Source organism: Theobroma cacao, chromosome 7, assembly GCF_000208745.1.
Source record: "Theobroma cacao cultivar B97-61/B2 chromosome 7, Criollo_cocoa_genome_V2, whole genome shotgun sequence".
NCBI classification, from domain to species: domain Eukaryota; kingdom Viridiplantae; phylum Streptophyta; class Magnoliopsida; order Malvales; family Malvaceae; genus Theobroma; species Theobroma cacao.
Genome location: NC_030856.1, coordinates 1,147,927 through 1,160,152, shown reverse-complemented (window position 1 = coordinate 1,160,152; position 12,226 = coordinate 1,147,927). Strand labels below are relative to the sequence as shown.

The 12,226-nt window shown below is 34.7% G+C and overlaps 1 protein-coding gene and 1 pseudogene across 1 annotated transcript; one reads left to right on the top strand and one right to left on the bottom strand.

The window, feature by feature from the left end:
- On the top strand, positions 1–1,066 carry LOC108662694 (annotated as a pseudogene).
- On the bottom strand, positions 3,552–9,322 carry LOC18593349 (probably inactive leucine-rich repeat receptor-like protein kinase At2g25790). Its single transcript, XM_018124154.1, has 3 exons — positions 9,277–9,322; positions 8,235–8,369; positions 3,552–5,672 (listed from the first exon to the last, which is right to left on the bottom strand). The coding sequence occupies exons 2-3, from the start codon at positions 8,328–8,330 to the stop codon at positions 3,552–3,554; spliced, it is 2,217 nt and encodes a 738-aa protein (XP_017979643.1). The 5' UTR covers positions 8,331–8,369; positions 9,277–9,322.

Sequence of the window (12,226 nt, the reverse complement as noted above, 5' to 3'; positions counted from 1 at the left end):
ATGATGGCATTACCTGTTAAAAAGTTGTTGAATCTTTTATATCCTAGCTTGATTCACGTTGATGAGTATCTTTTGGAGGTGAAAGATTTTGTGCCTTTGAATAATTTGAATAAAGATGTAGATTTTGCAAAGTGTACATCACTTCTGTCCTATCTTTGCAGCCATCTGCTCAAGCTGATGATTTAAAAACCACTGTGAAGAGACTGCCATTGATTGCAGAAAGCCTAGACTCAAGAGGCCTTTATATATATGATGATGGCTTCCGCTTCGTTATATGGTTTCGTAGAATGCTTTCGCCTGATATAGCTAGGAATTTACTTGGGGCAGACTTTGCAGCGGAATTGTCAAAGGTATGATCTCTTGTTGGTGAAGTTATTCTATGGTGGCAAGATTGTTGGATATTAGTATATATTTCATCTGCTTTAGTGACCATTTTATGTAAAAAGGATACTGATGTTGTTGTTGGTCTTCAACATGTATAAGATGTGCCTTAAGTGTTGGCCTTACTGTTTTATGAACTCTGCCTTTAGTACAATACGTCTGATTTGATTAATAAGTGAAATTTTGGAGTGGTCTTATCATACAATTTCTAAATATATATAACTGAATGTCAATTGCAACCAAAGACTGTGGCAATGTAATCTTCCATGTAATATGCTTAGCTTGTTTTGATGGCTCTTTTATATTTTGGAAACTTGCGTGCATACAAGTTTTCTCCATGATAACCGTATCTGAAGTTAATCTGTTCCTTTGACCTTTCCTTGGCCTGCTGTGCCATGATGAGGTTGTACTTAATTCACCTGGTTCTTTATGTTTTCTATTTAAAAATCAGGTTACCCTTAGCGAGCATGATAATGAAATGTCAAGAAGGCTGATGGGGGTATTGAAGAAACTAAGAGAGAGCGACCGTTCGTATTATCAATTTTCTTATCTTGTAAGACAAGGTGAGCAACCCAGGGAAGGTTTGCTGCTTTTTGTAAATCTTCTCGAGGACCAGATGGGCGGTACTAGTGGCTATGGTGATTGGATAACGCTAATACACCGGTAAGTCCAGCAAAATCCATGATGTACTGGTAATTCTCGGAAAGGTTTCAACAATTACTCCTTTCGTTCTGAACCATTTCGAATCCAGTTTTTGCTAGAGACATTCAGTTCTATTTTGGCACCGTAATAACAAGTTATGCATCGTGACTTGCTTTTGTTTCTGATGACTTCGAATTTGCAGGTGGGGTTTCATCAACTCATTGTTCTCTGTCCCAAATGTTATAAATTCAATCTGTATTCAGCCTCCGGTTGCCCCTTTAAATCTCGGTGTTGAATAGATAGAACAGATCACCCAGAATATTCTCAGGGAACGATTTTATTTGTTCATTACAGGATTCAATAACTAGGGTAAAAAAAAAAAGAACGTGCTATTGCACTGCTTTGATATTGAAGTGCAGAACGGATTAAATTTTGGTATGTGACAGTTATATTATTGGCAGCAAATTTTTGTGTCATAAGTTTTTCCCTTGATTTTAGGGTTTTTTGGTTTAGAAAGAGGTGCGTGTGACCAATTGCCCAAAGCATTGGTTGAATATTGCTCCATGTTCAATATACTTTGGAATTTCAAAAATGTTTGTGTTTATTTTTTCAATTCTTTAAGTTTTGACTATAATTTAGTTTCGGTCCTTCAATATGGGAAATGGACATTCCGCTTCACAAATCTTGCCTTATTGATAAAATTTTATTCAACACAAAACTTTACAAATCTTGCTGTTATTGGTAAAATTTCATTTGGTGTAAAGTTTCACATATTTTGTCGTTATTAATAAAATTTCATATGTTATAAAATGAGTGATAAATTTAGTAAATTTAGATTTTATTTTCAAGTTTACGAAAAAGAAACATCCAAATATCAAATATAATATTAGAGTCTATTTGAGCATAAACTTTATAAGAATTATTACATTAATTAGTGATTATTATTTGTAAAAATATAAATCTTGTCGTTATTTCAAAGTTAGTGATAAAATTTCATTGTTTACAAAATGGTGATAGATTTGGTAAATTTGAATTTTATTTCTAAGTTTTTCAAGAAGAAAGTTTCGAATATGGAGTATAATATTTTTTAAAAAAAATTACCTAAAATATCTTAAAATAATAATAATATTCTAAATGTTGAGAAAGCAAAAATAAAGAAACTGAAACTCTATAAATAGCTGCTAGGAACTGTACGCTTGTTGAGTTGGGTGTTATACCTCTGCTTGTGGAGTTGCTTCAAGTTGGAGACAGTGACATATAACTTGTGGCAGGCAATACCCTTGGAGTGATTTCAACTCAGATTGATTACCTTGGCCATGTTGCTCAAGCTGGGGCTATTCCATTGTTAGCCGAGCTTCTTCAGGGACCTGATCCTCTTGGTTGGGATGTTGCAGAGAATGCACTCTGTCTATTAGCTCTTAATGAAGAAAATGCGGTTTCAATAGCTGACCACTTAGTGAGAATCCTTAGGGAAAGGAAATAATGAGGCAAAAGCTAAAGCTGCTTGTGTTTTCTGGCTCCTTTCAGATTACAAGCATTCAGTACCTTTTATTAGAAACTCAGGTGCAATTCCCCAGCTGGTTGAGCTTTTGTAGTCTGAGGACAGTGACGTAAGGGGCACAGCAGCTGGAGCTATTTCTCAGTTGAGTTATAACAAGGCAGATCGAGGGGCAATAATTGAAACAGGAGCTGTTAATCATTTCGTTGAATTGTTAGATGATGATTCAGAGGAGGTGAGGGATAATCTACAGAGGCTGTTATGATTCTCTGCCAAGATCCACAGTATCGTCATGAGACAAAATCCGTCGATGTTGACCTTCCTTCAGGAGAAAGCGTGCGTGACAGTATTGTCAGACGTTATGGCCTTCGCAATCTAACGAATTCTATGAGACAGAGTCGTATTGAGCAGCATACTAGAGACCCTGATCTTGTCTAATTGGTTACTTTTTGTCTTCACTGATCTTGCATTGTGATAATATTGTTCTATAGTTTTTCCTTTGTATTTCTTCTCTTCGTCCATGGTTTCTTGTCTTGCAAAGCTTCCTTGTTGAGTCTCCTGGTCAAGAAGCTGCATCCCTCTCCAATTAACTCCAAAGGTTGTGTCCATTTCCAATCAGTCAAATCCTTTTCTTAACTATGTAAAACCTTTAAACTGCTTCAATGGTCTGCACTGTTTTATTAAAATGTTTTTGAAGAGTAGTCATTCTAGTTTTTCCAGTTGGTGAATTTAGTATCTGTTTTAACATTGAAGCAATGGTAGCTATATTTTCCACATGACAGAAAAGAGGTTCTTTTGTACAGATGCATGTAAGAATAAATGATCAAAAGCAAATTGCAAGAAAAGTCATGCATTAAGCAAAAGCAGCAACCACACATCACTGCCATGTATTTACTGATGAAACACATGGCTATTTGATTACGACAATTACTAGTACTTATAGCAAAATACAAAGACATGTCCATGAAAACAATTGGAGCTGAGCACAGAAAACACATGTTGCAATAACTTACAAAGTCATTTGCAGTTATTAGTTCCGTGAGTATCTTCTTCCCTTTCGATGATATTTGACTCCATACAATGTCACAAACCATTTTGGTTCACCATTTCTGAATGTAACATATCCAATAATGACTCCAAATATCAGTCCACATCCGTAGCCCATCAACACCACTTTCCAGCCAAAATTGATCTTGGTCTCTGAGTCATCTGCCTCTTTCAAGAAAGATGAAGATGTTTGTTTTCTCCTATCATTGTTGCAAGACTTTGACAACGGAAAACCGCATAGTGCCAAGTTTCCTTCATATGAGCCATTTTCAAATGTACTGAACTGTTTGCCTAGAGGAATTGGTCCTGTGAGTTGGTTATGTGAAAGATTTAAGCAGGCAAGAAATGTCATATCTTTCAATTGGTCAGGAATTTGACCGGTGAGCTTGTTTGAAGAGAGGTCTAACCATTCGAGACTGGTCAAATTTCCGATTGACATTGGGATATGACCACAAAGACTATTATGAGAAAGGTTGAGCCCTCTAAGTGAACTAAGCTTTCCAATAACATTTGGAATCTCTCCACGAAAGTTATTGTTTGAGAGGTCAATGCTTGTGAATGTTGTCAAGATATGAAGTTTAATGTAAAATCCTTTCACTGTCAAATTTACATAATAATAATAAAATCTTCTGTCCATATATTGCAAAGAACTTTGTTGTTCGTTGAGATTCATCATGGCCTTCATGTTTTTTACTATACCTTTGGGCAAAGGACCAGTGAATTCATTGTTTGCAAGATCAAGAATCCGTAACTTTGGAAAAGGATGGATGGTGTTGGAACTTTGTAAGACACCACACAATTTGTTTGATCGTAAAACAAGAACTTGTAATTTTGGCAGAGTATCCAGCCAATAAGGGAAAGTACCACTTATCTTGTTGTGACCAATGTCCATCATTTCCAAATTTCTACAATTGGCCAAGGATCGTGGTAAAGGCCCTTCCAATTTATTGCCATTTAAGTCGAGATTTCTCAACCCACAGTCCTCATGAAAAGTATCAAGGATGGTTCCATGAAAATTATTCCTCTCTAAATCTAAGATTGAAAGACGTTTGCTGAAGTTTCCTAGACATGGTGGAATAATTCCACTTAAGTTGTTATAACCTAAGTTCAGAACTACGATGGAACTCATATTGCAAATCAAGGAAGGAATTTCACCAGTCAAGCTGTTTGATGAAAGATCGACCAGTTGAAGACGAGGCAAAGAGGCTAGAGAATTTGGAATTTTACCGGCGAAGTCGTTGGAGATAAGATGAAGAACCTCTAGGCTCTGCAACTCAATTATGAGTTTTGGAATCTCACCAAATAAATGATTATAACTAAGATCAAGATCAATCAAGTTTTTGAGGTCAGAAATAGATCTAGGAAACAAACCTGTAAGCTTGTTGTCGAAGAGGAAGAGGTATTGAAGATTGGTGAGGTTTCCAAGCGAGGAAGGAATTTGTCCACTTAAGTTGTTGAAGGCAAGATTAAGAAGATTCAAAGAAACTAAATCAGCAAGTTCTTGCGGAATTTCACTAGAAAGGTGGTTATAGCCAAAGTAAATGCTCTTCAAGCTCTTCAGTTTGCTTAATGCACTAGGAATTTGGCCAATCAATTCATTACCAGCAAGAGTCAAGTCTTGCAAATTGCTGATATTTGATATGGAGCTTGGAATTCTTCCCACCAAATAATTGCCACCAAGATCAAGTTCTTTTAAATTTGAACATGCTCCAATTTGTGGTGGAATTTTCCCTGAAAGGCTGTTATTCCAAAGATCCAATATTTCCAATGAAATTGAACAGTTTGGAATTGTACCAGTCAAATTGTTGCAACTTAGATTAAGATATCGAAGTGACACAGAAGAAACCAAATCATTGGGAATTTGACCAGAGAATTGATTAATCGAAAGATTGATAATCTCAATCTCTGACAAATAAAAGATTGAAGATGAAATTGTCCCAGAAATATTTTTTTCAATGAGCTCAATTACCTTAATCCTAGAATAATTGTTGCAAGTGATTCCATGCCACATGCACAACGGGGTGGAGGAGTTCCAGTTGGAGAGGAAGCCAGATGGATCATTGATTGAAGATTTGAAGGATAAGAGCAGCTGGAGTTCGTCACCCTGAGACAAGCTAAAATTTAGTATTAATAAAAACATGAACAAGAACAAGAGTTTGTGTGCTCTAGCTGTTTTATATAACATTTTACAAGAAGATCTTTTAACAGGGAAAGGAAGTCTTGAGCTTCGAGACTAAAAATAATTAATCCCAAATCAGTTTAAATCAGAACAAAGAGGTTTTTGAACTATTGAGGTGATGATATTAGGGTGGGTAGAGGCAGATTTTTGAGGGTATAGAGATGGTGGAGACTCTTGTACATTTTATAGGGAAAAGATTACGTCAAGAAACTCATGATAATGCGTGAAAAGCGAATGGCTCCATGCTTTGGTTATTAACTTTTTCCTTGCAAAAAATAAGAGAAGGTAAAAAAATAAAAAATAGAAGATAAGCATTAAACAAGTAACTAGTAAACAGAACATAATTGCTTCCCTTTATATCTTAAATAAAACGAAATTCAATTTTACGTTTAATATTATATACATTTAGTTAAAGCCAAATTCAACTTTTTGTACATAAATGATAATTATTAACTCGTAGATGTTCCCAATCAATTTCCAACACCTAATGAAGGATATATCTATATCTATATATATATTTATATATATATAATATTAATNNATATATATATATATATATATATATATATATATATATATATATATATATATAGTTAAAAGTAATGAATTGCAACAGATATGGATACTGCAGATTTGCCCATAAGTGGGGTCATTGAGTTTGGACCTACATGCCTATTTTCCTCCATTGCAGGTTTGTTTTGGATAGCTTTATTGACCCTGATTCAATTAATAAGTTAAGTCTTCTTGGTCTTCTTACCTGAACCCTTAATCACGGGCTATAATCTTTTCTTTTTTCCCACGTCTAATAATCCCAGTCATCTCCAACCAAATAGAAGATATAAGAAATACAAGGAGAGATTAAGGTAAAAAGTACAAGATTTGGCAATTTCCGAAAGCAAATGGAGTGTTATTTGGTGTAACTCAAGCATTTAGTGGAAAAGGATAATGGATGATTAAAGTATTCATAAACCTGAGAATCACGCAAAGAGCCTGATTTACTGACTTGCTTTTGTGTTTTATTAATTCTAAACTGCCTCAAGTCCTTTTTCTGTTCATATTCTACATTCTAATGTTTTATACCACAGAATTTGCTAGAAATTTCAAAAGGTAGATGATTCTTTGCACGTAAAGCTTAGGACCCAAGAAGTTGATTTAGAATTTCCATTTTGGTATCTGGCAAGGTGTCTGTCTTCATCACCATCAGAATTCCTATCCACAATAGAAATTCGTTCTTTTGCTCCCTATACTTGACTTTAAGGATGCTTAATCATAAGAAAAAAATCCTAGCAGATGAATGAGTTGAATGACAGTCCTGATCTTGTCTTAATTGCTAAATCATAGTACTCATTCTTCTCGCAGAGTATCCAACCAATAAGGGAATGTACCACTTATCTTGTTCTCACCAATATCCATCATTTCCAAGTTTCTACAATTGGCCAAGGATCATGGTCAAGACCCTTCCTATTTATTTCCATTGAAGTTGAGATTCCTTAACCCACAATCCTCACGAAAAGTTTCAAGGATAGTTCCATGGAAACTGTTCCTCTATAAATCTAAGATTGAAAGACGGTTGCTAAAGTTTCCCAGACCTGGTGGAATGATTCCACAAGTTGTTATGAGCTAAGTTTAGAACTTCGATGGAACTTATATTGCAGATCAAAGAAGGAATTTCTCCAGTCAAGTTGTTTAATGAAAGACAAATGAGTTGAAGACGAGGCAAAAATGCTGGAGCATTTGGAATTTTGCCAGTAAAGTTGTTGAAGGAAAGATGAAGAATCTCCAAGCTCTGAAACTCAATTATGAGTTCTGAAATCTCACCCGATAAATGATTATAACTAAGATCAAGTTCAACGAGTTTTTTGAGGCCAAAAATGGATCGAGGAAGCAAACCTATAAGCTTGTTTCCGTAGAGGAAGAGGTATTGAAGATTGGTGAGGTTTCCAAGTGAGGATGGAATTTGTCCCTTGAGATTGTTATAGAGAAGATTAAGATGATTCAAAGAAACTAAATTAACAAGTTCTCGTGGAATTTTGCCACAAAGGTTGTTATGCCCAAAGTAAATCCACTTCAAGCTCTTCATTTTGCTTAACCCATGTGGAATTTGGCCAATCAATTCATTATAAGCAAGAGTTAAGATTTGCAAACTGCTGATATTTGATATGGAGCTAGGAATTCTCCCCACCAAATAATTGCCAGAAAGATCAAGTAATTTTAGATTCGAGCATTGACCAATTTGTGGTGGAATTTTCCCTGACAACATGTTACCACTAAGATCCAATATTTCTAGTGAAATTGAACAATTTGGAATTGCACCAATCAGATAGTTTGACTGAGATTAAGATATTGAAGTGATATAAAAGAAACAATGTCACAAGGAATTTCACCAGAGAGATCATTGTTGGAAAGATTGGTAGTCTCAATCTTTGACAAATGAAAGATTGAAGATGAAATTGTTCCAGAAATATTTTTCTCAGCGAGATCAATTACCTTTACTTTAGAGAAATTGTTGCAAGTGATTCCATGCCACAGGCACAATGGGGTAAAGCAATTCCAGTTGGAAAGGAAGCCAGATGGATCATTCATTGAGGATTTGAAGGATAAGAGCAGCTCGAGATCATCAACCTGAGACAAGCTAAAATTTAGTGTTAACAAAAATATGAACATGAACAAGAGTTTGTGTGCTCTAGCTCTACTATTTAACATTTCAGAAGAAGATCTTTTAACAGGGAAAGGATGTATTGAGCTTGGAGACTACAAATAATTAATCCAAGATCAATTTAAATCAGAACAAAGAGGATTTTGAACTACTGAGGCGATGATATTAGGTTGGGTAGTGGCAGATTTTTGAGTGTTTAGAGATGGTGGAGATTCTAGAACATTTTATAGGAAAAGAGATTAGGTCGAGAAACTCATGATAATGCATGAAAAACAAGTGGCTCCATACTTTTATTATTTATTTTTTCTTTGCTAAAAATAAGAGAAAGTAAAAAGTAAACAATAAAAGATAAACAATGAAAAAGCAAATAGTAATGAATTGCAACAGATTTCGATACAGCAGATTTGCTTTGTGATAAAGCACATAAATGGGGTTTAAACTCAGCAGATTTCGATACATTGTTCCTTTAAACTCAGCAGAGTGTTTCATGTGAGTTTGGAATTAATTGTGATTGATTGAGCTATGCCACTGTAACGACCCCTCCTCGGTCGCTACCGGCGTCCGAGACCTCCGGGAGATCCCGTTAAGTCCCGAACAAGCCTGAAAGAAATTTCTCAATAACTCATTGTACACTTTTACTAAACCATATTAATGTTTGATCCATATACATTTATAACATGAATTCAATAATAAGCATAGCCATTAAATTTTGACTTTAAGTCATGACATCACAATTAAATACATTGAGTTCAAAAATCCCAAATCTTCATTTATATCAAAACTAATATTTGTTTACATAGTAAAACCAGAGTACTACAACTCAACCTCTAACAACGGAGCGACTCGGGATAAAATGCTATGAGATACCTTTACCTATCTGCGGTGGACCGTACGCGCCAATGATTACGCACTAGGCTGATCACTGTCTGCAAAAAGGGAAATAAAAAGGGGTGTGAGTCTCACAGACTCAGTGATCATTGGCTCCGTGAGTAAGGCGTAGATGGAAAACAAGCAAACAACAGATCAGTTGATATTAAAAATGCAAAATTATAAAAACAATTTATTTCAAACGGATGTTTGTGCCTTATATGAAAAACAAAAAATTTCTTAGGCATTGTAATCATTTCAAGTGGTAAATCAACCAAGTAAATAAAAGTTTCCCCTCAAAAACAAATCAATAACCTTTTTCAAGACAATCATTTGAAATATTGTTTTAAAACAATCGTACATAAAAGGATTTCCGCCATCAAACTCAATTGACATTTTACTCAAATCAAACCAATAAAGTTGGTCAAGCTCCCGTGAATAGTAACCAAATTTATACACAGTTAGCAAATAGCCTCGCACTCGAGTGTAAAATTCATGTAATAATAAATGCGAGGAAACTACAAGAAACTGTATAATTTTGTTTCACCATGCCAGAAATAAGAGTCTGAAAACCCAAAGAGATTTTTGTCTCAAGTAGGAAATCAAATAAAACCCGTGGTCCCGCTACCACGTAATAACCTCCGGGAGCCTCGCTCCACCGGATCCCACATGTCATAGCAGTCTCACGATGTTGGTCGACATCGGAGAATCAAACGGTCGCAATCGCATAATCATCTGGTGGCCTAGCCATGCATACATATATCACAGGCCGTGGCCCCAATCACGCCTAATCGCCCGTCGACGACCCAATGGTTCTCTAGCTAGAGCTCACTCGTGTACGAGTGTCACACTTAACCGAAGTGACAACCGACCTACTCTCGAATCTCTCGGTTTGTAAAACCATTTTGAAATTGTGTTATGTCCTTAAAAGCTCGTCTCAAAATTATTTCCAAAGTATTCAACACAAGGTATGATAAAATATATTATCATTTTCATAAAATAAAATTTGTGCATGAATTTCGAAACAATAACTTACATGGTGAATAAGCATTATAATCATAGATGCACACTGTACAAATATAAGGCACAAATTTTGAGGTAAAACAGTTCGAATGACTTGTTTCCCGATTTTCAAAACTTTTTACATATAATTTATACATATATATTCAAAACGATTTCTAAACATAATTTGCAACCACAATTTCCTTAGATTTCTATCAGCACATGATATTCACAATTTTCGCGTTTAAAATAAATCATACATATAAGTATATATTTACGAAAATTTTAAAATGAACACCCCATACTCACCTCATAATAACGGGATATTACGTCGCTATTAATTCGTAAACGTATCTAGTTATTTCTTCCTACCGGCCGTTCGTTATTTTTCTTCGACCTGCCACCACAGTGTTCCACCGTTACTTATTTCTCCTATACATTGAAACCCATTAATATATATATATCTATACTTTACTTTATTTTATTTTATTTTTTATTCTTATCATCTTATTCTATTATTATTATTTTAGTAGATATATATTATTATATCTATATTTTTATATTTAATATATATATATATATTTTTACCTTTCTTTCTTCTTTCTTTCCCGATTCTTTGTCTCTCTTTTTCCTCCTGAATCCGGCAGCAAGACTCTTTCTTTTTCCCTCTCAAAACTGGCAGCAAGTCTCTTTCTTTTTCCCTCTCAAAATCGACAGCAATTTCCCTCATTTCTCCCTCTCAAAATCGGCAGCAAGTTCTCTTCCTTTTTCCCTCATAAACCAGCAGCTACACTTTTTCTTTCCTCTCTCAAAAAATTAGCTTCTTTCTCCCTTTTATTTGCCCCTTAAGTGGTTGTCGGCAGCAGCCATGAGAAAATAAATTTTTCTCCTTCTCACCAGCTCTCTCTCCCTTTTTCTTTTCTTTTTACTCTGCTGATACAAGGCAAATAAAAGAACATTAAATTGTGTTTCTATGTGCTGCAAATTTTGGGGAAGAAAGTCAGTCCCTTTCTTTATTTTATTTCTTTTCTCCCTCTTTTTTTTGTTTTGGCCGGCCCCCTACATTTCTTCTTCCTATCTTCTCTCTTTTTTTTTTTTTATTCAATCACCACTTAGCTGGCCGGCCCCTACCTCATAACTTAAAAATTGTTTGACTCCTAATTCCTTTATCTTGTCCCTAGAACCGGCTGATGCAAGGAAATAAAAGACAAATGAATATATTTTTTTTATTATTTATTCCTTCATTGTTTCATTAGCTGGCCCCTACACCCTTCACATGCTTTAAAAAAATATATATATATTCTAGCTCTTTTATTTCCACATGGACGGCTACCCAATTATTTCCTTTGTCGTATTTGCTTTTAAACACATATTGCACATAATTCTCATCTTCATTTATTTACAACACAACTCTCTAACTTTTGTATTTTAAAATTTGGTTCTTTTGATATGCATAAAAATTCTAATTTTCTTGTATCTTCCTTCTCTTACATGTGTACAAGCAAAATATCAAAGTTACATTTCAACGCGGTATCACCATAATATTTAAATATTTACCTACCGTGCTAGCTCGATTTAATAAAATTACGCAGGTACAATTACCGTTGTTTTTCTCCAAAATTCTTCCTTATTTCTTCTCTCCCACTTAAATTAGTCATATACCCTTCTTTTTTTTTCAAACTAATTTTCGTAATTAATAAAATATTAATATTTTAAAATATTCTTTTCACCCGTAACCGCTCTTTGACCTTTAAATTTATATCAAGTAACCCTTCGTCTTATCGATAGGGTCTTATTGACTGCTAAACGAGATTACGGGGTGTTACAACCACCTTTTGTTTCAAGGCATAGTCTCCTGATTGTGTGATGAAAAAATTGTCTGATCTCACAAATCAGTTTAATTGTATATATGCATCAAGATATATATATATATATATATATATATATATATATA

Excerpts from the sequence above, each read along its gene's own strand:
- LOC18593349 (XM_018124154.1), bottom strand. The coding sequence starts at position 8,330 with ATGAATGATCCATCTGGCTTCCTTTCCAACTGGAATTGCTTTACCCCA. Across the intron at positions 5,673-8,234 it reads ACAATTTCTCTAAAGTAAAG|GGTGACGAACTCCAGCTGCT; the intron begins GTAATTGATCTC and ends AGCTTGTCTCAG.